The sequence below is a fragment of the Martes martes genome, assembly GCF_963455335.1.
Source record: "Martes martes genome assembly, chromosome: 3".
Lineage (NCBI taxonomy): Eukaryota > Metazoa > Chordata > Mammalia > Carnivora > Mustelidae > Martes > Martes martes.
In genome coordinates this window covers 55,600,569-55,628,514 of record NC_137890.1, presented here as the reverse complement: position 1 = coordinate 55,628,514, position 27,946 = coordinate 55,600,569, and the positions used below count along the sequence as shown (strand labels likewise).

Sequence of the window (27,946 nt, the reverse complement as noted above, 5' to 3'; positions counted from 1 at the left end):
GGTTGGTGACATTTCACATTTGAATGGAATCTTAAAGGATAATAAGGAGTTTGGCAAGCAGAAAACCATGAACAGAGCACAGCAGACAGTGGGAGAAGAATGCACAGGATACATCTGGCAAGTGTGAAAGTGGCCAGTTTTAAAACAAGGCCCATTTGAGGTAGAATGGCAGCAGAGTAAGAAGGGGCTAAAACCCCAAGAGAAACAGGCAGAGGGGCTATGGAACTCCAAAGACAAAAGATGCTTACAGTGAGGCAATACCTACTCAGAAAGTTCCTCTCCTCTTTCTTCCAGTGAAAATGCCAGAGAATTTGAAAGAAGAAAATCAGATGAAAACTTTGTTTTTTAATTATGCCAATGGTCGGCAGGGGAGGTATCTGGATGTCTCAGTTGACTGAATGTCTGCCTTTCGCTCAGGTCATGATCCCAGGGTCCTGGATTGAGCCCTGAAGCAGGCTCCCTGCTCAAGGGTGGGGAGCTGCTTCTCCCTCTCCCCACTACTCACGCGCTCTCTCTCCCTCAAATAAATAAAATCTTTATAAAAAATAATAAAGTAAAAATTATGCCAATGTTTTAATTCTTTATATATATTCCCAATAGCTTTTACAATCATTTGGAAATCCTTCTTTCATCAGAATACTAAATCTTCAGGTGTAGTCTATAGCTCAATGCTGGGGACAACAGCTGTTAATGGCTCTTCAGAGGAAATGGAGGCATTCCTACAGGGCAATCTCCCAAAGATTTTCTTCTTCTTCTTCTTTTTTTTTAGAAGATTGTTATCATGGACTGAGAAGTCTTCCTGCACCAAATAACATTCCCTATGAGGAACTGTTTTAGTCTATTAAAAAAAATTCTAGGTAAAACACTTTGCCTACCTTTTTTGGGTAGTTTTACTGCACTGGTATTTTTGCACTTTTACTACAGCTATCAATTTATAATGCGCTTAAAAACTATATTTTAATGATGACATCAGCCCCTTTGACATAATCCTTCACTTAAGGTGATAATTAAAAAGGAGCAGTACAGGGGTAAGGCTGTGAGAATAACAGCATGCTTAGGGCAAAGAAGACCAGCTGCCTTCTTGGGTTAGCTCTTCAGAAGGACTTCCTGTTCCCTGGCCTTTAAAAAATTTTTTTGATTAAAAAAGATATACAGCTCCATATTTTAAAAATCATACATCTGGGTTCCTTAGGACAGTCAAGCTGGAGAAAGATCGAAGAACATTAGAAACAGAGCTACAGCACTGATGATGTTGAGAATGTCTAGATAAAGCATGGCAAAAGCCCACAATACCACTGGATTTTATTTATGTGAGTCAATGAATTTCTTCTATCTTTAAGCCTTTTATTTTTACATTTTTAATGAAATTTTCATTTAATTAAGAAATGAATTTATTTTTAAGTCTGCACTGGCTTTTCTTTTCTTTTTTTTCTTTTACGATTTTATTTACTTATTTGACAGAGAGAGGCAGCGAGAGAGGAAACACAAGCAGGGAGAATAGAAGAGGAAGAAACAGGCTTCCTGCTGGGCAGGGAGCCCCATGCGGGGCTCGATCCCAGAACTCTGGGATCATGACCTGCGCCGAAGGTGGACACCTAAAGACTGAGCCACCCAAGCCCCTCCGCACTGGCTTTTCTAATAGGAAATGAAAGTACCTTAACTGATACTGATAAAAATATATTAATCATTAACCTCAACATTCACCAAAAACTGTTTCAAATGAGACTACCAGAAAGCTACGATCTAATATTACATTTCCTGGGTCATGAAATTATCTTTATAGAATTCTGAGTTGCTGTTATGACCTCAAATTTTATTGAGGATTAAAAGAAAAATGGTTTTTAATAAAACTTATTTTTAGCTTATTACTGATTTTATTTAATAAACTTCATATAAAAATTTACATGAAAACATTACCACAGCACCACTGCATGCCCAACATTGTGTGGCTACTGGGAAGCAAAGAGTTTATGCTCAACCATAGCAGTTCGACCCAGTCTAGAATTCCTGGTACTGTACACATTTCCTAACTGCCAGCACTTTCATTATTTGACTCTTATCTTTTAGTTCCCATTTTAAAAAGTTAGCATTTCAGTGTATCCAGGCTATTCATATTGACCTGACATCCCCATTTTATCTGGGACGATTTGCACTGCTGTCTTAGGGTGTCATCTTCTCTGGTTAGTGGCTGCTTTCTTTCCCAAAAGTATCCGTTTTAAATGATAAGTTATATGATACCTTATTTGTAATTCATCCTGCATTCATTTTTAATATAAAGGGACACAGCTATAAGAGACTCATCCTACCATGTAAGAAAAATCATTTACAAAATAATTATTCTTTATGAAATTTACACGGGAAAGAGTCAAAACTACAAGTACTAAATATATCCACATACTGGTTGAAATGTGGAAAAAAGAAAATGCTTCAGTGTTGTTATTGCATTGAACAAAAATTTTATTTGCAGAAACTTCTTTGGGCCTGAATCTAGCTCACCCACATGAATCACATCACCCACAAATTACATAAAGATCTACTGAGTGAGGGGGTCCTTTTCCTCTTCCCTTATAATAACACATGCTAAGACATCTTTTACCATAATATGAAACATCAGGAATCTAAGCAGGTACAGCCTGGTAACCTCTCCCCAAGAAAGAAAGTGAATCACAACTTGCTTCCTACTATCTGGTGTCTTCACATAGAAAAAAGACTGACTTTTCTCTTCTCCACCTCTCTGTAGCCTATGTTCTGTTCCCAAAGAGAAAGGCTTTTCTTAGGTTTTTGATGAAAGCCCACAAACACTGAAAAAATTACAAATAAAAATTCTTAAACAAGTATTTTTAGATCAGGTAGTGACATAAACATGTAGAAGTTAAAAGTCACATATTTTCCCATTACTATGACTTTTCTATAAGAAAACACACATTAGGGTGACTGTCTTATCTTTACGTCCCTTTATATTTTAAAGAGTACAACATGACTTATAAGCTTGGTGAATGTTTAATTTGTCATTTGACTATTAAAAAAGCCTCAAGGGGGCACCTGGCTGGCTCAGTTGGTGCAGTGTATAACTCTTGATCTTGGGGTTGTGAGTTCAAGCCCCATGTTGGACACAAAAAAAAGCATCAAGATGCTTACAGTTACTCTTAATAAAACACTAATTAAATAATTTAAAACGACTTTTAGAGAGGGAGAGGGAGGGGGGAAAGGAGAGGGATAGAATCTCCTTAACAGACTCTCTACAGAGTCCAACACGTAGTGCTTGTTCCCCAGGACCCCTGAGAGCATGACCTGAACCAAAATCAAGAGTCAGACGCTTAACTGACTGAGGGACCCAGGCGCCCCATAAATTTTAATTAGTATATCAAATGTAAGTTGATATTGAATATATTTACATTCACCAACTCAAAATAAATTTCCTAATACCATTTAGATCCATTCAAATGTGAAGCAGATAAAGAAAAAGTAATAGAAGCTGTGAAATACTTTTTCCTTTTTGTGTTTTAGCTTTTCTTGGTGGCTAAACGGATGCTTGCAGGATTTTATAATGTGATGGGATTGTACAAAGGAAAATTACAGCATAGGATTAATTTCTTTCTTGTCCTGAATTTTATTGACTGATGGGTTCACATATTCCTTGCATTTACTGCAATACTTATTTCCACCTTTAAATGAATAACAGAATCTTACAAACTAACAGAACTTATGTTTGATTAATATGGCCTATGTTCATAACATGTGGCTAATTTATCAGCTAAAATTTAATAGCAGACAGCTATAATAAGTACTTATTACTAAAATTAAATTCCCACTAAAGTAGCACTAATCATTCTTAAAGATTATTTTATATAAGTATAAAATATACTTTGTAAATATACACATTTATGTTGCTAAGAGTATAGTTCAGCCACTATCTGCAAATATTATATAGTAAAACCTCACTGGTTAAAGAAAAAAACTTACTGACTTAGGGAAAGGTCTTCTTTGATAAAAAGGCTCTCTCCTCCAGTCCTCTGTAAATGGAAAACTATTTAATTATAACTTTATATTCTGAAAAACTTTTTGTCATTGATGAAATGTTTCTGTGTTTGTTTTATAATCACTTTCCCCCTCCCAAAGGAAGATATGTATGGATGGATGGATGTGCATATGTGTGTGCACATATGCATGTATATATGAATTGAAAAATCAATCAGTCCAGGTTTCAAGTGTAGCTCTGAGTTAAAAAAAAAAAAATTAAAAAGCTGAATGCTGCGGATTCCTACGCTTCTGTACCTACTTTTGCCATTCCTTTCTATTTCAACCCCACAAATACTTCTGGGTATTTATCATTTGTAATGCACTACGCCAAGTGTTCTGAATACAAACCGGAAGGGAATAAGAGAGAGTGAGAAATAAAGAAAAATCCACAGTCCCTGTTCTTACGAAGTTCATAGTCTTGGAGAAAATACAACAATGCACGCCTAAACAAAAGAAAACATACACATTTATATGTACCGTTAAATTGAATAGGTAAGTATGTGGGAACGTAGAAAAGGAAGTAGCAGATCCTAACTGGAGTGGGGAGTTTCGGAAGATACCAGAAAGTTTCACTGAGTAAGTAACATGTGGGTTGATTTGAAAAGCTCAGAAGGATCCTGGCAGAAGTTAGATGAGGTATTCTAGGTAGAAGATGCAGCATAAAATTTAGAAGTGCCCAGCACATCCAGGATAACAATGTGTAGTGTGACACAACTAGATGATGTGTGTCAAAAGGAGAACAGCTAAAAATACAGCCAAAAAGTGAGATAAGAGCCAGATTATCCAAAAACTCAAATACCATTAAATGGGACCAGGCAGTCAGAAGGAGGCCCTGAAAACCTCGGAGTGTATGTGTGAAATATCCAGGTGCCAGATATCTTAAGTACTGACCTGCCAATTCAGTTCTCAAACACTTTAACTTTGATGTCACCTCCATCGGGCTATCTGCCTTTCCACTGATCAAAAGCACCACTATATTTCTAATCTTGCAACTATACGGTCAGTAAACAGATGTTTTGGATAATCTGGTTGTGTGTGTGTGCGCGTGTGTGTTTTCCTTCAGTTTCAAAAACTGTAAACTCCCGAACCTGAAGGAGAAAACACACACACACACACACACACACACACACACACACACACATATACAAACACACACACCCCAGCTTATAGGGTGCCAGGGTGCCTGGGCTGGGTTGGTTAAGCGACTGCCTTCAGCTCAGGTCATGATGCTGGAGTCCTGGGATTGAGTCTCATCACAGGCTCCCCCTCAGCAGGGAGTCTGCTTCTCTCTCTGACCTCTCCCCTTTCATGCTCTCTCTCTCTCTCTCAAATGAATAAATAAAATCTTAAAAAACAAACAAACAACTGTAAACTCTCTGGAGCAAGAACAGTTAACTAGTGATTTTTTAAAATTGAGCCTTACCTCAATGATCTCATGATACATGTGAAAATGTTAAGTAACAATAAACAAAATACAGGTTGACCCTTGAATGGTGTAAGTCTGAACTGCACAGGTCCACTTATATATGGATTTTTTTTTTACAGTGCAGTACCATAAATGTATTTTTTCTTCCTTATGATTTTCTTAACATTTTTTTCTCCTCTGGCTTACTTTATTGTAAGAATACAGTAATAATACATATAACATATAAAATATGTGTTAACTGACTATGTTATTGGTAAGGCTTCCAGTCAACAGCAGCTACTAGTAGTGGTTTTGGGAAGTTGAAAGTTATGTGCAGAGTTTCAACTGTGCAAAGGGTGGATACCCCAACCCCTTGCTGTTCAAATGTCAGCTGTACATGAGATACAACTTACAGCTTATATTACTTTCCTGTTTTGATTAATTTTCCCATCACTATTCTTCTTGCAGGTTAAGTACTTTCTGCTTTTTTAAGTTTTAATGTAAACTGTCAACCAAGATTTACATTAACATGGACATGGAAACTCTATGGTCTCTCCTGTCCCTCTCCCTTCATGGGATTCGTAACAGAAGTGCACCCAAGCCACAACACAAGAGCCACCACCATCAGTCTGGTCCTAGAGAAATCCCCTGTCCCATGACCACTTAAGTAGGAGATGGGTTCCTAAGTCCTATCGACTCTACCTCCAAATATCCTCAAAACTTTGTCTTTCATTTCCCTTCTGATTAGAACCACTTTATTTAGTCACTTAGACATTTTGTACCTGGGTTATTACATCAGCCTCTACCTTATCTCCCTGCTTTCGGTCTTATATTATGGCCAGGATGACCTATCCAAAACAGAAATCTCTTTGCTTTCCATGCAGCTTCGAATTCTTCAGTGCCTCCCTAACAGCCACAGCACAGAGTCCAAATTCCTTACCAAAGCATATCTTAACATACCTTTAACGGATAATTTAGCAAGAATATAAAGATTTTCAATATTTTAAACCTTATCTCCTGCCCCTTATTCACTCAAAAAAATACTAACTGACCACCTATGACATGTCATGAACTTTTTTTTTTTTTTTAAATTTTATTTGAGAGGGGGAGAGAGCGCATGCAAGAGAGCGAGTGTGAGCATGAGTGGGGGAAGGAGGATGCGTGGGAAGGGCAGAGTGAGAGGAAGAAGCAGACTCTCTGCCAGAGAGCCAGATGCAGGGTTCATCCCAGGACCCTGAAATCATGACCTGAGCCAAAGGCAGATGCTTAACCGACTGAGCCACCCAGGTGCCCCATCACGAACTATTCTAAACATTTGGGGGTGTGTGTGTGTATATAAATGAACAAAATAGATGACTATGTGCACATGTGTCCATGTACACACATACACACCAAAGAACCAACCATGGAAGTTTAAACTACACTAGGGCAAAGCTAGCAATAAATACAAGTAAATTACATAGTATATTATGAGTGGTATGGTCTGTAGGAAAATACAAGTATAGAAAGAAGTAGGTTGGTCAGGGTAGACCTTATTGGAAAAGCAGAATCTTAGAAGAGACTTGAAAGAGGCATGGAGTGAGCCATGCAATTATCTGCAGAAAGGATGTTCCCGGTAGAAAAGAAAATCTGGTGTAAAGGCCCTGATAAGGAAGTGCCTAGAGTGCTCAGGACTGCTAGGAGCTCAGAGTAAGTAAAGGGGGAATGAGGAGAGAGGAGGTAAGGATGGGGAGAAGTGGGAAGAAGTAGAAGCACGATCACATCGATCCCTGCAGAGAACTGGAAGGACTTGAATTTTACTCTGAGTAATGAAGGAAGCATTGTGAGTGACCAGTGAGCAGAGGAATGGCATGACTTGACAGACTCTGGAAGAACTGCTCTGACTCCTGCGCTGGCAGCAGACCAGAGTGGGCAGGGACAGAAGAAGGAACGTTGCTAGGAGGTTACTGCAGTGATCTAGGTGAGACTTCATGGCAGATCACGTGGGTGGTAAGAAACAGACTGTAGATGTGTAATAATCTGAAGGTACAGTCAGTAAGATTTTTCTGACACACTGGATGTGTGTGTGAAAGAGGATTCAAAAATGTCACCAAGATTTTTGGACTAAGAAAACAGGAGAACAGAGTTTGTACTAACTCAGATGAGAAAGACCACTGGTAGAGCAGGTTTTGGGGGAAAGCCTGGGAGAACAGTTTTTCATGTATTTAAAATGCCTAGTGGACATTCAACCAGGTTCTTGAATATCCAAGTTTGGAGCTCAAAACAGAGGTTTAGGGTGGAGATTCTGTTTGTTCTGCCTCAAACAATCCCGCATTCCAGGCTCACACAGAGTTCCCCAATGTCTTCCCCAAGTCTTTATATGAGTGCATCTTTCAAGACATGTCATGTATCGTCTATTTTATGAAACTTACATGATTATCATCTCCTGAATCACCCTGTTTTCTTAAGTAACTGAAATATGTAATGGCTGGTCTCTTAGCACACTCAAAAGGCTGGACAATTTTTGTATCTTTTGGTAAGAAAAAAAAGCAGCCATTTCATTAACACAACAGGCAACTTGCCTAATCTCACCATCAGAAATCTTTACAAACCTTTAAAGAAAATTAGGACCACAAAAAAAGATCTTGGCAAGCAGCTCAGTAACCAGATTTTGTACTTTGCAACTTCAGTGGTTATTTGAAATGGTAAGTCTTCAAAAACACACACTGTATGATCAACTTCATAGGCTAAACACAAAGACAGAAACACCTCCTGCCTGTGTTCCAAAGTTATTTTCAGTTACAAAAAATTTTCATTTTGTCATCCTTTTCCTTGCCCTGGGGAGGCATTTAAATGAGAAGAATTATTGGATAAGAAAACAGTCTTTTTGTTTCATTCCTGAGAGACACACTCTAATCTAATTGAGAAAGGAGAGAAATTAAAAAGATGATGTGGCATTATAGAGGATCCAGCTCAAGCAGCCACCTTTTTTTTTTTTTAAAGATGTATATATTTATTTTAGAGAGCGAGAGAGAGCATGTGTGCATGTGCGGTGGGGGAGTAGGGCAGAGAGAGAGGGAGAGAGAATCTTTAAGCAGACTCCATGTCGGGCAGGGAGCCTGACGTGGAGCTTGATCCCAAGACCCTGAGATCGCCACCTAAGCTGAAACCAAGCACTGGATGCTTAAGTAACTTCACCACCCAGGCACCCCTCAAGCAGCTACTTCCAGGTGTGAGAACCCTGCTATTCAGAAAGGCTACCACTAGCACCCAAACAGTGTGCTCCCCATTATGAGTTCTGGATAGCTATAATCTGCTAAAATGTAAGTTCCACAAGGGCAGAGAGTTTTGCCTGTTTTGTTCACTACTCTTTCACACAGTAGTGCTGAATGAACAAACTTAGAATTCTGAAGTACACAAGGCTGAAATACATTCAATATAAAGTATAAAACAAGGGGTGCCTTGCTGGCTCAGTTAAGATGGCACATGACTCTTAATCTTGGGGCTGTGAGTTCGAGCCCCACAGGAGGTGTAGAGTTTACTTAAAATAAAAAAAGGCTTCAGCGTTTTAAAAAATTGCTCTATGAAAGTCATAAAATTGGAGTACCAAGAATTTGCAATCATCATCTTCAAATATTAATTACAAAATGTTAATCAGATACAACACTGGGGAAGGGAGGATCTTACGTGAAATCTCTAACAAAGTAGCAAGTTTATAAAAAGTTCTCTGTAAAGCAAGAGAAAAGGATGATATTCTAGCAACTATACTTGCTTTATACTGTATAGTATTTTAGAAATTTCATTATGCAAAAAGTATAGCCTTTAAAAATAAAATAGTACAAATACATGACATGTGTCTAGAGAATCAAGATCTATAATGTTGACTAGTATAAAAAGAAGTATAAAAAGTTTGACTCCAGGTTATATTAAGAGAGTAGCTTAAAACAACCCAAATACACAGCCAGGTTCTGAAAATTATACCATATACCATTACAGTAGTTTCAGGTATACAACATAATGATTTGAAATATATATATTGCAAAATGATCACCATAATAAGTCTAGTTAACATCGTGTCACCATATTTACTTCTTGTGATGAGAATTTTTAAGATCTATTCTCTTAGCAACTTTCAAATATGCAAAACAGTAATATTAACTATAGTCACCATGCTGTACATTATATCCCCAGGACTTAATTATTTTATAACTAGAAGTTTGTTCTTATGTAGTCTTAAAGTAAAACAGCCTTTGAAGAAAACACTTTCAACACAGCCACAGTTTTCATGCAGTTAAGAAGCAATCTAATAAACATATTTCAATCTCCAAAAGGAAATACCGGGTATTATCTTAAAGTTAAAGAACACCAACCTCTTTAATCTCATGTAGTTTTCACTGGCCGCAGGTCGGCATTCAGCTCTTTGTACCACTATTCCTTCCAATGAAAGTTTGTCTTGAATGGAAAGAAAAAAAAATTAACAAATGTATTCAGAGATAACCCTGACCATTTTTAAGATTTTACCTTGACATACTAACCACAGTAGTAATGATAGAATAAAACGTAATAATACAAATCGAAGAACAAAAGGAATACTTGTAAGTTTATAGTAACATCATTAGCCAAAATAGAGAAAAACCTTACTCTTGGTGAGTAAAAAACTGAGCTTGTCAGGTTTGTTTACTGGGCTGCTGCAGCCCCGTGCCAATACAACTTTTTTTTTTCCAATACAACTTTTATATATTTAACTTTTTCTAAAGAGGGTGACTTACTAGGGCATAAAATCAAATTTTAAAAAATTTGAAGGGAGTGGAGACTACAACAACTTTGGCAGAAAAGTAACTTCTGAAAACCCAGCTAGTCTAAACCACTAAAATTAAAGGTAATATATATCTGTATGTGTGGGTGACCACACACACACACACACACGCAAATAAAATTCTAGAATACACCGTGACTAGAATAGCTAGCCTAGAAAATACTATAAACTGGGCAAGGCTAGTTGTCCAGGCTAAACACTGTCTAGGCTATACTGTGTACCACTTCTGCCTGCCAGTTGCTCTGACTTCTATTTTCCAGCAGATATATTAACGTGGGTATGTCCAAATTAGAGCTTTAACTGCTATGGATATTTGTCCAAACAGAGGGGCAATTTTTCCTACCATTAGTAAGAATTCTTATGGTGACGCTGACACAAAATTCAAGAGAAACCAAAAAGGTAAACAACAGTTAGCACTTACTATGTGACTACTAGGCACCAAACACTGGTAAATTCACCTTACAGACCTTAATAGTACACATAGACGTCTTATCCCATGATGGCACCAGCTCTCCTGCAGTCTGGAAATGTACAACTATGGTTAGGAAGCTATGGTTCAGTCTTAATTCCATGAGAATTCATCCAGGTTTTGAGAAGAGATTCAGGAAATCCTTTGGCTCATCAGCAATGCATTTATGATTCATCTCTTCAGGGCAAATGACTTCGTGCATTCCCCTAACATTAACTAAATGCCTACTATGTAAAGGGCACCATCTAAGCATTTGGAATCAAAGATGAGTAAGACACAGTACTCTTTTCAAGAAGCACACAGTTTGCTGGGGTGGGGGAGGAGGGCAGATAAATGGACCAAAATGTAGAGTGCAGCTTGTACCACACCCACATGATTTACATTAGAAAATCTTCCTTATGGTGACTTTTCTTGATTTTGTCTCCAAACTCCAGGAGACTCCTTACTGTAGCCCCTAACTGTGAATGCCCAATCCAACAGTTGAAGAATTCCTCAGTGCAACATATGCAGCTAATCTCAAGTACACACTATCAGATGTCTGGAAAAAGCAATGATGAGAAGCATGCCTACCTTATACCAAAATGTTAGGAAGGAAACAAAACCATAATTATTTTGTATTAAATTTAAATGTCTAAAAATAATTTCCCCTTGTTAATCAGTTTAGTAAGACTGAGATTAAAATCTGAATTTCCCAAATCTTATATTTGAGTTTGCATTTCCACTGAAGCTGAAAGTTCTATCTAGAAAAATTACTGGTATAACAATAGCAAGATATGGGGAATTTCTATGTATATGTTAAATGCATGAGAAAGTCCTCTATTAAAACACAAATCAGGGCACCTGGGTGGCTCAGTGGGTTAAAGCCTCTGCCTCCGGCTCAGGTCATGATCCCAGGGTCCTGGGATCGAGCCCCGCATCAGGCTCTCTGCTCAGCGGGGAGCCTGCTTCCTCCTCTCTCTCTGCCTGCCTCTCTGCCTGCTTGTGATCTCTATCAAATTAAAAAAAAAAAAACAAAAAACAAATCAATCCTTTTAAAGAAACTAAACAAACTTAGAATACTATACCATCCCTGAAAACAATTTACTTATATATCCAGGTGTTTCACTGAATACTAAAAGAGCTGTTAATACCATCTGTGAATGTTTCCCCACTTATTTAAAGTAGTATCTACTTCAGGTAGATAGGCTGAATTTAATTTTTAGTTAAAGGATCTGCTGTCAATGTTCTCCATATAATACCTGAAAGAGTAAGAAGTTTCCAAAGCACCTGCCCATATCAACTTGGAAACTACTCTCATCACTATTCTCCGATCAAGGTCACTCTCACAAAGCAATAAAATTCACTTCCCCAAACCATAATTTCCTGTCCATCACATTCCCTTTTCAAATCTAAAATAGCTTTCCAATGCTTCTCAAGTGAAAGAGAAGTCTTAATCATCTGCAATGGATTTTCCCACTGACTGGTTGCTCTTAAATAACCCCACATCTCTGTTAGCTTGTTCCCTTTCTCCTTTTTTTTTTTTTTAAGATTTTATTTATGTATTTGACAGAGATTACAAGTAGCCAGAGACGCAGGCAGAGAAGGGGTGGGGGGAGCAGGCTCCCTGCTGAGCAGAGAGCCTGATGCGGGGGCTCAATCCCAGGACCCTAAGATCATGACCTGAGCCAAAGGCAGAGGCTTTAACCCACTGAGCAACCCAGGTGCCCCCCCTTCTCCTTTTAAGTAAATTTTAAAAGCCAATTTACTTATGATAAAACCTCCTAAGCAAGATTTAAAGCCTTGACAATTTTTTAAAGTCTTATAGGAAAATGTTGCCATATTCTTTCCACTAACCATGCTTCTTTTCCTCTTCAAAACATTGCTTACGATTTTGGGGGAAAGATATTAAATACATTATATTTTAAAGGCATCTTGGGGCGTCTGGGCAGCTCAGTGGGTTAAAGCCTCTGCTTTCAGCTCAGGTCATGATCCCAGGGTCCTGGGATCAAGCCCTGCATCAGGCTCCCTGAGCCTCCTCTCCCCGACCCCACCCCCTACCTCCCCTGCCTGCCTCTCTGCCTGCTTGTGATCTGTCTGTCAAATAAATAAATAAAATCTTTTAAAAAAATAAATAAATAAATAAAGGCAACTGAAAGCACCCATTTGGATACCACTGCTGTTTATTACAGACCATATTCATTAATACAGGAACCCTCACTTAAAACCGCTTTGTTAGGCCAGTTTAAAAGACCACAAATACTTGAAACACATCAGGAATAACAAAGACACATAAAGCATGGCTCCTGTCAGCAAGGAGTAGTCTAGTGCAGCCATTCAAATGACTTTTGTGACACGGATTCTTAAAAAGTATTGAGGGCCCCCAAAGAGCTTTTATGTGGGTTGTACCTTTTGCTATTTATCATATTAGGAACTAAAACTAAGAAATGTTTAGAAAATCGGAACTGAAAAAGGCAGAAAGGCTTGGTATTATTATGAATAGTTTTGACTTTATAGGCTCCTTGAAAAGGTCTCAGGAATCCCTCTACCCAAAAGTTTCCAGATCACATTTTTGAGAGCTGCTGGTCTAGTAGGAGGTATATAAATCATTTCAATACACCAGAATCACTTTTAATAGACCTCCACTTACCCCACTTCTAGATTATCAATGTTCTCAAGTCCCCTCTTTTAAATACAGTGACAGATGCCCATAGCTTGCCCATAGTGGGTAGTTAGGTTCATCTCTAGTACTCCCACACACTTCTGCTCTAACTGTATTAGAACTTGTTTATGCTAGTTTTACTGTTAGTAATTATGCAATTTGATTATATATTATATAATCCCATTAATTATAAGTATGGGGGAAGGAGATGTTTCTATGAAAACCAGGTTTAGTGCTTTGGCAAGACTTAATATAAAAAGTATGCTGCTAAAAAAAAAAAACTACTGTCAAAACACTGGAGAGAAAACAGGAGATTAGAAGAGAAACATAAAAGTCTAGAAGGATTCTGCATTCATGTTGTTTCAGTGTCTAAATTTTTGCTCCTTTCTAAGAAGCCAAAATTGTAAATCTAGATTATGGGTTGAATTTTCCCAAGAAAGAGAAAACAGATGCTCAATCAGCATATTATACCAAAATCAAAGGCCTTATCCTACATGTACACTGGTGGCTAAATGTACATTTGAACTCTTAAGGTAAAATGTTTAAGGCAATAAGAATTCATATTAATATCATTTTATGATTCTCGACTTTTGAATTTACCTAACAGACTACTGGTCCTTCCCTATGCGCTGTGGGACTCCACTGCACAAAGAAGAACTTTTTAAGGGTAATAGGATAGACACACAGGTGAAACAGAAGGACACTGAAGGTGGTGGGAATAGAGTGAACAATGACTTTTGTCTCCTCCCTCTTTCTCTCCGTGTGTTTGTGCCTCTTTCTGGATTTCAAACTAAGGGACCCACACGAGAACTGGATTCTGGGAAATAGTCCAGAATCATTTCTAAATTTTCTCTCCCCCCATGCCCACCTTTTTTGCTAGATTCATTTACTTACTGGTTTCTGTTACTTGCAACCAAAAGAATCTTAACGAGTATGAACACATACCATTGGTAATAGTATTTTATTGATCTACCCTACCCTACCACCTACTTTCAGAAAAAAACTGAAAGAAAATTTTAAAGGTTAAGTATACAAAACACATACTATAAAAAAAGAACTTAAGAGTTTCTAGTTCTGATTCTGTCACTAAACAGTGAGGTCACTTTGGTGAGGCGACTTCCTACCTCTCAGCTTCAGCATCTATGTAATGAAGTTACTGTGGTATCTCAGATCTAGTTCCAAATCTCTTTCACTTAAAAACTGGACTTCTCAAAACAAAAAACAAAACAAAAAAAACACAAAAACCCAAAACAAAACAAACAAATAAACAAACAAAAAACTGGCCTTCTCTTCCAACTGGAGATGTTTTATAATTTCATTCGTGTTTACTTTGGTTGGACTTAGATTTTCTAAAAGACTTAGATGTAATTAAACTTTCCTTGAGGAGAAATTAGAAACTTTCTGGGAACAACAATAACAACAAAATGCTGAGAAACTTCTGCTCTAAGCTAGATCTTCCTGCTCTTTATCTCAACTGAGATAGACTATGTTGAAGAAAGAGAAAAGTAACAGACTCTTTTTACAAGTTAAGGGCATGCCTGGCTGAAACAAGTTACAGTAATAAACAAGCTCGGAAGATGTTTATTATCATTGGCATGTAATTAATGACAGGCAGATATGTTAGGAAGATGTTAGGCATCAGGAAGTTATAGGCATTCATTTCCACAAAGCCACTCTGGATCCAGTTCAATGTGGAGGCCTTTAAGAACACTTCCAACTCCAGTTAAAACAGAGATAAGTGGGCTAGGAACAAGATTTGGGACTGTTCCTTACAACTTTTGAAGCTATTCTCCTGATTCTATTTAGATCACATCTGTGTCTATCATCTGGAAAAGGACTGAAGAAAAAATATTTCCACAGAGCAGGTGAATTTAAAAGGTAAACCATTTTAAATATTCCTACTAGTTTCCAATCTCTTCACTTAAAATCTTTTCATGGATGTTTTTTGCCTGTGGTTCACAGGGTAAATAAGGCCTATCAATATAAACTACTTGGCATATTAATAAGCCAGTGAGGCAAACTTGCAATCTATTTAATTAAAGTGATCCTTATTCTATTCAAATTTGTGAACTGGTATTCTGATCTATGTTTAACCTTCAAAAATTTTAGGAATAAATGTTCATGTTCAGATTTCAGTAAACCTACAGAGTTATGACTTGATTATTTACCTCAAAAGTAACAAATGAGCAACCATATAAATATTCCCTGAAGTTATTTATGTAATATGTTTTCATATAATATTCAAATTATAAATATGCCTAATACACTGGAAATTCCCAATTCTTTTTTTTTTTTTAAGATTTTATTTATTTGTTTGACAGAGAGAGATCACAAGTAGGTGGAGAGGCAGACAGAGAGAGAGAGAAAGAGAGAGAGGGAAGCAGGCCCCCCGCTGAGCAGAGAGCCCAATGCGGGACCCGATCCCAGGACTCCGGGATCATGACCTGAGCCGAAGGCAGAGGCTTAACCCACTGAGCCACCCAGGCACCCCTGGAAATTCCCAATTCTAACCAAATACTGAAACCATATTTTGAGGACTAGACCTAAGCTTTAGAAAACAGTTCAACCTCCTCACTCATAGTCCTACTCTTCAACAGTTCCTTTATGGACTAAAGAAGGCTGTAGGTACATTCTTATACAAGGGACATCGTAATGCTGATCAAAAAGTATCTGTGAATGACAAGAGTAGTTGCCCAGGAGTAGGGGGAAAAAAACAAACAAACAAACACAAAACCCAAAGAACTGGTTAGTTAAAGTACAAAATCAAAGATTAGACGCCTTAGGGCACCCGGGTGGCTCAGTCAGTTAAGCCTATCCCATTCTTGACTTGGGCTTAGGTTATGATCTCAGGGTCATGAGATGGAATCGCCTCAGGTTCTGTGCTCAGGGGGAAGTCTGCCTGAGATTCCCTCTCACCCCTACCCCTCCCTGCCCCCCAACTCATGCTCTCCTTCTCTCTCTCAAATAATACATACATAAATCTTAGAAAAAAGGATGGAAGCCTTAAAGACACAAAGCAATCTGGACTGTTCTATCAGTCTACAGAAGCCATAAAAGACTTCGGATCAAGGAAATAACTCAGTGAATGAGCTTCTTAAGAACAAACATTTTTTGTTTTAATGTTCACAAAGCAAGTCCACAAGTTATTTATTGCTCCTCCTATAACTCAGATCACAGTCTCCTTTATGATTGTTACCATCACATATATAATTAGCCAATATAAAAACCTCTTGAATACAGATGTGGGCATGACATTTTGATGTATAAACAGACATAATCCCTAATCTCAAAGTTGCTTTCAAGAATAAGAAGCTGGACAAAACCCAGAAATAAAATACAGCTTTATAAAAAACATGAAGTAATGCTGTGCTGTACTAATGAAAAAGTTCAGGAAAATCCTAATACCATAATATTTTATTTTAGTTAGACCCTCAACAAAGGGTGCAGTCCAGCTTTAGCTGCTGCACTTGAAATTAGGGATAATTTAAAAACAACAGCAAAAGTGATTAAAGGGATGAGAAAAACAAATCCTTCCAGGAAAGATTAAGTCTCCAAGAGAAAAGACTTTCACTATAACGCTCTATTACTATTAAATAGTGCCAAACACTGTGCTGGTTAAGATGAGTGATACCAAGAAAGAAAAAGAGACCCTTACACTTAGAAAGACTGCAATATATAGTTGATGAATTATATTAATGAAATACTTTATAGACAATCCAATGGCACATATTTTTTTTAATATTTTATTTATTTATTTGAGAGAGAGAGGCAGTGAGAGAGAGTATGATCGAGGAGAAGGTCAGAGAGAAGCAGACTCCCCGCGGAGCTGGGAGCCCGATGCGGGACTCGATCCCGGGACTCCAGGATCATGACCTGAGCCGAAGGCAGTCGCCCAACCAACTGAGCCACCCAGGCGCCCCAATGGCACATATTTTTAAGTCAACTAATAGGATTCAAGTTTCATTACTTTCAGCTTCAGTAACTCCTGTTCTATTTACTATGTTTAATTGATAATAGCAGTGATGCCATACAATAGTTTAGTTCTTTATGAATTTCAAGATACTTTAATTGTTAAGTATCCTCACAACTACAGGGTAGAAATTACGTCCCCACCATTAAGAACTCTGATACAAGTTTCCTTTCCTGAACTCATTGATTTTCTTAATATGGTGGTTCTTCAACTCTGCTTGATCATCAGAATCACCTGGGGAGCTTTTTAGAAACTACTGGGCCTGAAGTCAGAGATTCTATTCTAACTGACTTGTGAGGAGGGCAAGAGCTGGTGGTATTTTTATGCCAGTAGGTAATTCTAATATGCAGCAGCCAGAGTTTAAAACTGCTGCCCTAATATTGTTCCTCACCTCCAGGCCTTTCTTCCTCTCCCTGCATCTCTATTAATTTTATTTTCTGGTGGTATGAAAGTAATAGAGCTCACAGAACTGCTCAAATATTTATCAACACTAAGAAAGCACCAACTATAATATACATTATTTTATATGCCACTAAAACAAACTACTGCCATGATTTTAAGATATAAGATTTAAGAAACGTTAGACGTGCGGGCGCCTGGGTGGCTCAGTTGGTTAAGCGACTGCCTTCAGCTCAGGTCATGATCCTGGAGTCCCGGGATCGAGTCCTGCATCAGGCTCCCTGCTTCTTGGGGAGCTTGCGTCTCCCTCTGACCTTCTCCTCGCTCATGCTGTCTCTGTCTCTCTCTCTCAAACAAAGAAATAAAATCATTAAAAAAAAAAAAAAAAGAAATGTTAAATGTGGAACATGGAAGAGTTCTCCATCCCTAATTTCCAATCTCTGCACTCTCTAAGAAACTGCATTTGCTCATATGAACTATCATATCCTGTCCTGCTGTTCAGGCCCCTCCACACCATCTCATCAATAAAGACACAAGAAGATCTAAAGAAAAGAGGATAACAGAAGGAATGCTGAGTTAGATAGGGGACAGCATTTAGGAACAGAGACTAAATTTTTAGGTCATGGATTTCTTTCTTTTCTTTTTTTTTTTTTTAACAGATTTGTTTATTTATTTGAGAGAGAAAGTGTACACAAGTCAGGGGAAAGGGTAGAGAGAGAGGGACAGAATCTTCAGCAGACTTCCCACTGATCAGGAAGCCCAACATGGAGTTCTATCTCACAACTCTTTGAGATCATGACCTGAGCCAAAATCAAGTTGAATGCTTAGCCCACTGACCCACCCAGCTATCCCCCCTGGTCATTGATTTCATAAAATATTACTTTACAAGTTTTCAAAGTCATGTCCCTCATTTTGAGACTGTAGACAATGGTTATGAACATTTTACAAGTATCTTCTTCCTAAAGAGACGGCAAAATTCCACTTGGCTAAAGAGCACTATAAAAATGAGTTCTATACAAAAACATAATTTCAGTGTTCATTTGATGGCCATTAAAGTGCTTTGTTCATCTGGTTACAATAGAATTTTCCAGTGAATAATAATGCATAGGCTACACTTCAAAAAAGAGAAAATTCATTTAAAAAACCTAAATGACTTCTGCTTACGCAATTATAAAACACCGCTTTCCTTGAAACACTCATCTTCCCAACTATATTTAAAATAGGAATTAATATGATTTGTAAGTTGTTTTCAAAGTCATCTCTGTAATTAATGAAAAGCAAAGAAATGTGGGATGGAATTTTGCTAGAAGTTCTCATTTAATCTGTCTTTTTAATTTGTGCTCCTTTTAATCCATAGTGCTTTATTCTTTTCTGTACTCCTCATATGAGGCTTAAAGACTTCTCTGAAGTCTCAGCTCAACACCACACAACACAAAACATTCTCAAAGATACTCATCTGACTAGAATCACCCATCCACATCACGTTCCTATCAGAAGTTATATCCAATGAGTCCTAGGAGGACTCATGCATTCCACATAGCTGGTTAGACCCTGTGGCCAATCAGCTCATAAGGCAGATGAGGCAGCACGAGTGTTAGTACAATCCCAGTACCAGACAATAGCTAATGCAGATGATTTTGTATTTCAAAACTGAACTAAACTTTCAGCATTCAAATGGAATTAGATTAACATGGAAAAATCTTTGATTCTTAAAATGTTAATACATTACACTGTAATTTATTCTTATTTATATTTTCAATGAATTTTTATTTTTTCACACAGAGGCTAAAGTAAAATAGCCAAAGCTGAGTATCGAAATGAATGTTTCTCATATTAAATGCTATTAACAAGAGGCTATGAAAAAGAGGTGAGACACACATTCAAAATGAGACACTTAGCTTGTGAAAGCCGCAGTTCAAAGCAAAGAGGAATCACAGGACATAAAAGTAAGATGGCCAAGGGTTAGCCAAATTTGGGAACATGAACAGATAAAGTTATCATCATGGAGTCAGGCAGGAGGGCATCGAATTCAAGTTAGAAAGAAAGACCCAGATCAATAAGCTTGAAAAAAATGTGGCGAAGTCCAGGGAAGAGACAGAGTGCCAGATTTAAGTAAAAACTGACAGCATCCGCACTAGCTGCAGTTGCTTTTACTTTCTTTCTACGGTAATAAGAACTAATCTTTTTGAAAGGCAGGCAGAACACATGGAGGTGAAATCAACCAAAAAGATCTAGTATGGATGGAGACAAAAAGCACAATGTTCTTATTTTATTTATTTGACAGAGAGAGACAGAGAGGGAATACAAGCAGGGGGAGAGGGAGAAGCAGGCTTCTCACTGAGCAGGGAACCCGACTGAGCCACCTAGGTGCCCCTTATTTTATTTTTTTAAAAGATTTTATTTAGAAAGACTGAGAGAGAGAAGGGTGGGTGGAGAACACAGTTGGGGGGGGGGAGGTGCAGAGGGCAGAGGGAGAGGGAGAAGCAGACTCCCTGCTGAGCAGGGAGCAGACATGGGGCTCGATCCCAGCACCCTGGGATCATGACCTGAGCCAAAGGCAGATGCTTAACCTACTGAGCCACCCAGGTGCGCACAATGTTCTTATTTTATTTTTTAAAGATTTTATTCATTTATTTGAGAGACTGTGAGCGAGAGAGCACAAACAGGGGATGTGGGAGAGAGAGAAACAGACTTCCAGTTGAGCAGGGAGCCCAACATGGGGCTCGATCCCAGGACTCTGAGATCATGACCTGAGCTGAAGGCAGCTGTTTAACCATAATGTTCTTATTTTAAAGGCAGCTCCTATTTTAGTATATGTGCTGCCGAAGCGAGCACTTAAAGGCAGCTCCTAAGACCAATCCTTTTCCTTGAAAAGGAGTGTCTGAATTTCATAGAAGAGTGATATGTTGAGCTTGGGAGCAATTATCAGGTCTTATATCTTCCAACCAAGAGAGATACCTGCTTGGTGAGGTTCTACTTCCTTCCATGGCATATAAATGGAGCAAGCATATATTATGACGATATCCTGTGTCAGTCATGGCAATGACAATGACCTCTTCCATCAGGAGGTGGTAGATAAGATGGAAACTCCTCCCACTGGCCTGGAATAAGTTCTGCCTAATGCAGGTAGTGGAGGATTAGCATCATCATATTAGTGGAAGGTTTTGCTAGAATTTGATTAGGCACTGGGCCTAATTAACAGATAAACTTATACCAAGAATGTAACAATGGTACTGTTTAAATCCTCAGAGCTGGCTAAAGGGCTCTTTTATATGTGTGATTCCAGATGCTTAAGATAGAGGTGCTCTAACTCTAACAAAGGTCTAGGGTACTGAGTAGAAAACAGGGCCTCCCTAACTTTAAAAAAAAAAACCCAAAAAACCTTCTGCTTGCAAAGGAGACAAAATCCTCAAGTCTAGTGGTCAAGTGGATCTAAGTGAGCTAATCTCTGACATGCGGGTTAAGTCTTTTGCTGAAACTGCTGAACTGATTAACTGCAGTTTCTATCTACAGCAACATGGAGACACACAATCACACCACGTTTTCCTTGGCATAGGTACTGAAGCACGATTTTTATAGTCTTAGGGCCATGAGGACCTGATTGACAATATTCAGGATGAGCTTTCCCCACCTTCCACCCACCCAAGCAGGCAAATACAATTTTAGAACAGAACAGGAAAAAGAAAACAACCTGGCTTTCCCGTAAGGGGCAGGTGTACCCCAACAGGCAGCAGTGATCAACAAGCCCCTGTAACTTCTGTAAGATGCGATCATGTTACTTTAAAGGGGATAACGTGGAGTAATGGGGGTAAAGTGAGGACTACCGGGAGCCACTTTTCTTTAAGACTGCAAGTTGGGGGCAGCAGGACACACACAAAAAAGTGCTATGGATTCCTATCAACTAACTTCTAGTCAGGCACTAAGACAAAGCCTCCATTACACTCTTGTGGCCTGGCCATGGGGGTGGCAAACAAATCACACACGTCAGGTGTGCAGAAGCCAAGAACACCAGAGTGAAGTCTAGAGTGGGGAAAAAAAAAGCGATCAAGGGTCAGGGGCACACGCTGGTGTGGTTCAGAGTCTGTCAAGGCAAGCCAGCAGAAACACGGAACACACATCAGTAGTCTTCAAAATCAGGCAGCAGGAACCAAAAGTGAGTTAGCAAGTGTAAGGCAGTCCTGGAGTGATGACTGTAGAGGCAGTCCAGCCTGCAGTAGCCCTGCCTCACCATCCCATCCTGGGAAAGCCTATCTTCTGGCAGCACTAGCTTTATTTCCCCATGATGACTTCTACAAATGGGCCAAACAGGATGTAAGGAAGGAGGCCTGTATTACATGGTATTCTACTACATTATTTGATTTAAACACACAAAACCTGGGTTCCATCACTATACTACAGTTATGTTCTACTGATTCTGATGTTCATAAAATTCATTTAAGGAGGACTAGACCTATCAATGAAATGATTATGCCTTTGTTGATTCTGCTTATAACATGGTGCAGGGACTATAAACATATGAACTCCACACATTTCCAAAGTTGTACTGAAAAAATAAATTCAGTATTTCTTAAAAAACCAAACCCATAGAAAAAAATTTAATTCCAAAACAACAAAGTCAACACACATATGAAACTGTTAGAATACAGGATGCCTGCGTGGCTCAGTCAGTTAAATGTCTGCCTTTGGCTCAGGTCATGATCCCAAAGTCCTGGGATCAAGTCCCACGTCTGGCTCCTTGCTCAGTGGGGAGCTTGCTTCTCCCTCTGCCTGCTGCTCCCCCTGCTTGTGCTCTCTCTCTCTGACAAATAAATAAAATCTTAAAAAAAGAAACAATATAAGAGTAGACTCTTCTTAAAAGATGCAGGACTGAGAGGAAGGTTTAGTTCAAGTGCTGGCTTATCATTAGCAAACTGAAATTGTTCTAGATAAAACACTAAATAAAAACTCTCTAGAATGTAATTTTATTTTGGTAAAATGAGGAGGTTGAATTTTATGGTTTCTAAGTAAAAGCTCTAAAAATGTTTATGCATTAGATTTCTAGTTTAATTTCAATGGACTTTTGATAATTTCAAAGATCAATATGTTACCTGCTATAATTAAGGATATAATTTTTTATATCTGAAGAAAATCTAACATTATTTAGAGAAAATACAAGGTAAGCATTTTTAGAAGACTCTATTCCAGGATTTCCACTAACATACAGTTGAATAATTTAAAAATACCTTTAACATAACAGAAGTCAATTTAATATTAAATCTAATTTAATTCTGAGAATAGTGTAGTTCCTCAGAATAATTTAGCAGATAGACCAGTCAAATAATAGGGTACAGGGGAAAATGTTTACATTTCTTACCACTGGGCCTTTAAACTCTAGAAATGAATGCTCAGATCTCTAAAATGCTTTCAAAGGCAAGTTACAAGGGAAGGGAAAAAAAGAAAGAAACAGGGAAAAACATCAGACTGAAAGCTGTTCCATTCCCAAGTTTAAAAAAAAAAAAAAAAAAGGCTGTCTCTACCCCTTTCTCTTGCCTTTGGTGAACACTGGGGGGAGAAAAACCATCAACAATTAAAAAAAAAAAAAAAAACCCTCAGTGAAATTTACCATGACACTATTTTATAGCAGGTATTCTGAATCTTTTATCTTCTGAAACACACATGCACGTGTGTGTGAATGCGTGCACACACACACGCATGTACGCACACTCACATACACAGTTATAGTATTTTCTATAGCAGCCCAAGTCTTTGTTCAGCACTGGAGCAGCTTTAGGGCAAAAGAAGCTTATGAATTTTCCACAGGAAATCTTTAACCAAAAAGAAATGTAAATGATTACTGCAAAGCCTGTATATTTGATGTTTTTCCTTGAAAGAAAGAAAAGGAAAAAAAGAAAGAAAGGAAGAAAGAAAGAACCTTTTGTTAAACGGCTTTAAGAAAATTTCTTCTCACATACTAAAAATCCCCAAATCAGAATCACATGCAAATCCAATTAAATTCATGTGCAGTATCACAAATAACAGGTTTAATATTCTCATTTGGGTCTCTAAAATTACTACATACTGTGAAATGTGTGACTTTTTCTAGGAAAAAAAATTTTATACATCTACTCCCTTTCTCTTTAGAGATTTATGATTTACTTTGAAAGATGATACTAATTCAATAACACATTATTCTCCAGAAGTTAACATTATTCAATATTAAGCTTGCCTGATTGAGCCATAACTTAAAAGACACTTAGAAATGGAAACAGACTCAAAGTTAGCTGGAGAATTAAACATTTTGTAATTGCTTAACTGCTAAGAGGACACTCAATTTATCTAGAGTAACTTTTATTATTTCAAAGAATATACATGAAAATCCTTTAACAACAAATTCCTTCCCCGACACAGTTAAATGCAAATTATCTTTTTTTTCCCCTGTCTTACTCCAGAAAGCTCCCGCACACATAGCTGATACGCCACCTACTGCAAAACCGAGCTGACAGCGCAGGCGATGCTGCCAGCATTTCCATTCCATCACCAGGCTGGGGCTGAATAAAGGCGTGCTTGTGTGGTAGTGTTTCTTTTTTAAAAATCTCAGAGCCAAGAAGACCAGGCTGAAATAGAATTTTCAAAAATGGAGCGTAAAATAAACAGAAGAGAAAAAGAAAAGGAGTCTGAAGGCAAACACAACAGCCTGGAAGATGCTGACCAAGGACAGAACTCCAAGTCCACACTGATGACCCTCAACGTTGGTGGATATTTATACATTACTCAAAAACAAACACTGACCAAGTACCCAGACACTTTCCTTGAAGGTATAGTAAATGGAAAAATACTCTGCCCGTTTGATGCTGATGGTCACTATTTCATAGACAGGGATGGACTCCTCTTCAGACATGTCCTAAACTTCCTACGAAACGGAGAACTTCTACTGCCCGAAGGGTTTCGAGAAAATCAACTTCTTGCACAAGAAGCAGAATTCTTTCAGCTCAAGGGACTGGCGGAGGAAGTGAAATCCAGGTGGGAAAAAGAACAGCTAACACCCAGAGAGACTACTTTCTTGGAAATAACAGATAACCATGATCGCTCACAAGGACTGAGAATTTTCTGTAATGCTCCTGATTTCATATCAAAAATCAAATCTCGTATTGTTCTGGTGTCCAAAAGCAGGCTGGATGGATTTCCAGAGGAGTTTTCAATATCATCAAATATCATTCAATTCAAATACTTCATAAAGTCTGAAAATGGCACTCGACTCGTACTAAAGGAAGACAACACCTTTGTCTGTACCCTGGAAACTCTCAAGTTTGAGGCTATAATGATGGCCTTAAAGTGTGGCTTTAGACTGCTGACCAGCCTGGATTGTTCCAAAGGGTCAATTGTTCACAGCGATGCACTTCATTTTATCAAGTAATTACCTGTGTCATGAACAAAGGCAACAAGCATGCAGCCAGCAAGCTTCGGAAAACCACAGCATCGAAGGCATCCCAAATAATGTGTGCCGGGCCAGCTCCGTACTCAGAGCCCTGCTGCTAATCAATTACTGTGAGCTAACGGTATGTAAATTCTATCGCTAAAGATGCCCTTCTCAAGGGTGTTCCTGCTGATCAGACTCTTACACTTAAAATGAAAACAGTGATTTCTATATATTGTAAATAAAGACTGAATGCTTTTGCTATTTGTTTACTTCTTCTGAAGCTTTCAATGAGAATGTCTTGGGTACTTGCACAATGAACAAGCATGTACATTATCTATCATTTAAGTAAATGGTAATAAAAATATGTTAAGGGGCTATAAGATTTAAAATCCTTTCTGCAAAACTACAAAGAAACTGAACTGGTAAAAATTAACTACTGAGAGCAAAGGAGATGTGCAGATGTACTAAGACAGAGCTATAGTGAAACCAAATGTAACTGTAAGAAGGTATTAAAGTTACTGATTTAATTTTAACGGCAGGCACCAAAAGCTTATTTGTAGTTCCTTGTATTTCATGCTATAATTATAGCTGAATTGACATATTGCTGAACATTCCTAGAAAACTGTGTGATGCCAATAAAAATATAAAAGCACTATTAGCTTCTTTGCTTGTATTAATAATTATAATAAAAAGTTAAATGTGTCTCTTTCAAAACAGAGAGTACCACTTGATGATTTCACACAGTATTATGCATTGATGCAGTCAATTGACAGGTTACAGTAACCCTGGCTGGTCTTGCAAGTGACAAAAATCAGCAAATTCATTTCTTTGCAGGCTGAGCTCCAAGAGAGCATGGATAACTTAGCCTTAACAGTTTATGTGGTATCAAAATAATAAAGGAGTTCATTTCCAGAACCATCCTTTGAATCTATTCATTTTTAAACCTCAAAAATATTAAATGAGCATCATTAAACATTATTCTTACGAAAGAACTTTATTCTTTCCAATACATATTTTGATGCTAAATCTCAAATTCACTGAGTTGTGTTAATTTCTTTAACCTTATGCTAAATGGGAAGTTATGTTTTTAATTAAGTTTTATATATGGTTTCTCAATGAAATAATGCAGAAACTTAGCTCTAACTGTGAATGCATTTTTTCCCTCCCAAAGAGCAGCTAAATAATTTCTATGCCTCTTATTTTCTTTAGCTTCTAAGAATAAATTATATCTTAAACTTGCTCCTTTAAAATTTAACCATTAAAACAGGTAACTAAATCTTAATTTTAATAAATTTCCACAAAAGATTGCTGAAAATCGTGTTATATAAATTAGTATATATGCCAAAAGTTTGCTTACACATTAAAAACTTAGAGTAAATTAGCAGCAAAGCTAATATTCATCCTCAGAACTCTGACTTCCACTTAATAAATCAAAGGTAATGGAAAAGTTGGCCGCACATACTAAAGGAAACATTTTTAAACATTTTAAATTATACCAAAAAGTATAAAAATCCACTTAAAAAAATTCCATATCAACCACACAATCTTCTTTTATGTATAAAAGTTCCTAATAAAACATCAAATTATCTATGTACTTTAACATGGCTTAATCAGGATTTAAAGAAACTATGAAAATAGTAAAATATAGTAAAGTCTACTTTAAAACAGTTCCCTGTAATTGAACTGTTTACATACTTCTCCAGCTTGTGAGTTGACTTTTCCTTGGCATTTGGACTTTGGTAATGAAAAAAATGAGAATGATTTAATGTCAAAGCAAGATTTTCTTTAACAAGATTTCATTACAGATAATTAAAATAGCCCTGACATATCTTTCTACAGGAGATATCACTAAACAAATCACCTTAGAGGTAGTATAGGTTTTTGCATGAATTCACAAAAAGAGAATTTAACTGTCATAACAAATTAATACCGATAGAAACCACTACTTAAAAGAAATCTGTCATTCATTTTAACGTATGTTTCCAAAAGAAATCATAACTGGATGCATTTAACACATCGTCACATTCTGGATAGATCATAATATTCTAAAACAATTTAGTTATCGAAGAACATTTGACTAGATCAATTACTCTTGTACTTTTTATAAGTGTACCTTTTAAAATTCAGTTAGCTGCATTTGAATTTACATATCCAAGTGCATAAATACTATGTTTAAGTATACAGAAAATCTCATTTTCAGTTTTCCTATTTCTTAAAATATTTAGAAATGTTTTCCACTAAAAATGACTCAAGAAATCATACAAAATGCCAATCGTAAGAGTGATGTTGTATTTCTGTTTGCAGTCAATGAAGATTTCTTCCTTCACAGAATAAATCACAAAGTGACTCTTTATCTTCTTTTTCAAAAGAAAAGTAACAAAAAATAGTTTACTTGCCACAAGCCAAACACACATACCCCTCCATTTGGAATTATCCCATGCAATGCTTCTAGCAGTGTCCTTAAAATATGAAAAACAAAACACAGCTGATAGTGTAGTATATTTCTAAAATGTGTATGGCTGTGTGCAGAGCAAATGAAACACTTGGGGGATTTTTTTTTTTTCAAGATTGTATTTATTTATTTGACAGAGATCACAAGTAGAGAGGCAGGCAGAGAGAGAGGAGGAAGCAGGCTCCCCACTGAGCAGAGAGCCCGATGCAGGGCTCGATCCCGGGACCCCGAGATCATGCCTGAGCTGAAGGCAGAGGCTTAACCCACTGAGCCACCCAGGGGCCCCGTAAATGAAACACTTAATGAGACTCTGCAGGTAAAAGATGACTACCATCCCAGACTGAAGCTAATAATACTAATGAGGCTTGTTATTTTTTTAAAGAAATTTCATTATAGTTCAAT

The 27,946-nt window shown here is 37.6% G+C and overlaps 2 protein-coding genes across 2 annotated transcripts in view; one reads left to right on the top strand and one right to left on the bottom strand.

The window, feature by feature from the left end:
• GTF2F2 (general transcription factor IIF subunit 2) overlaps positions 1-27,946 on the bottom strand; it is a 152,097-nt gene that overhangs the window by 56,294 nt on the left and 67,857 nt on the right. The window contains exon 5 of the mRNA XM_080798281.1: positions 9,775-9,856. Coding sequence (XP_080654407.1) covers positions 9,775-9,856 — 82 coding nt within the window. The remainder of the gene's footprint in view (positions 1-9,774; positions 9,857-27,946) is intronic.
• On the top strand, positions 24,310-25,089 carry KCTD4 (potassium channel tetramerization domain containing 4; the record flags this gene model as incomplete). The annotated part of the gene is made up of 1 exon (XM_080798280.1): positions 24,310-25,089. One exon carries the CDS (start codon positions 24,310-24,312, stop codon positions 25,087-25,089), a length of 780 nt encoding a protein of 259 aa, XP_080654406.1.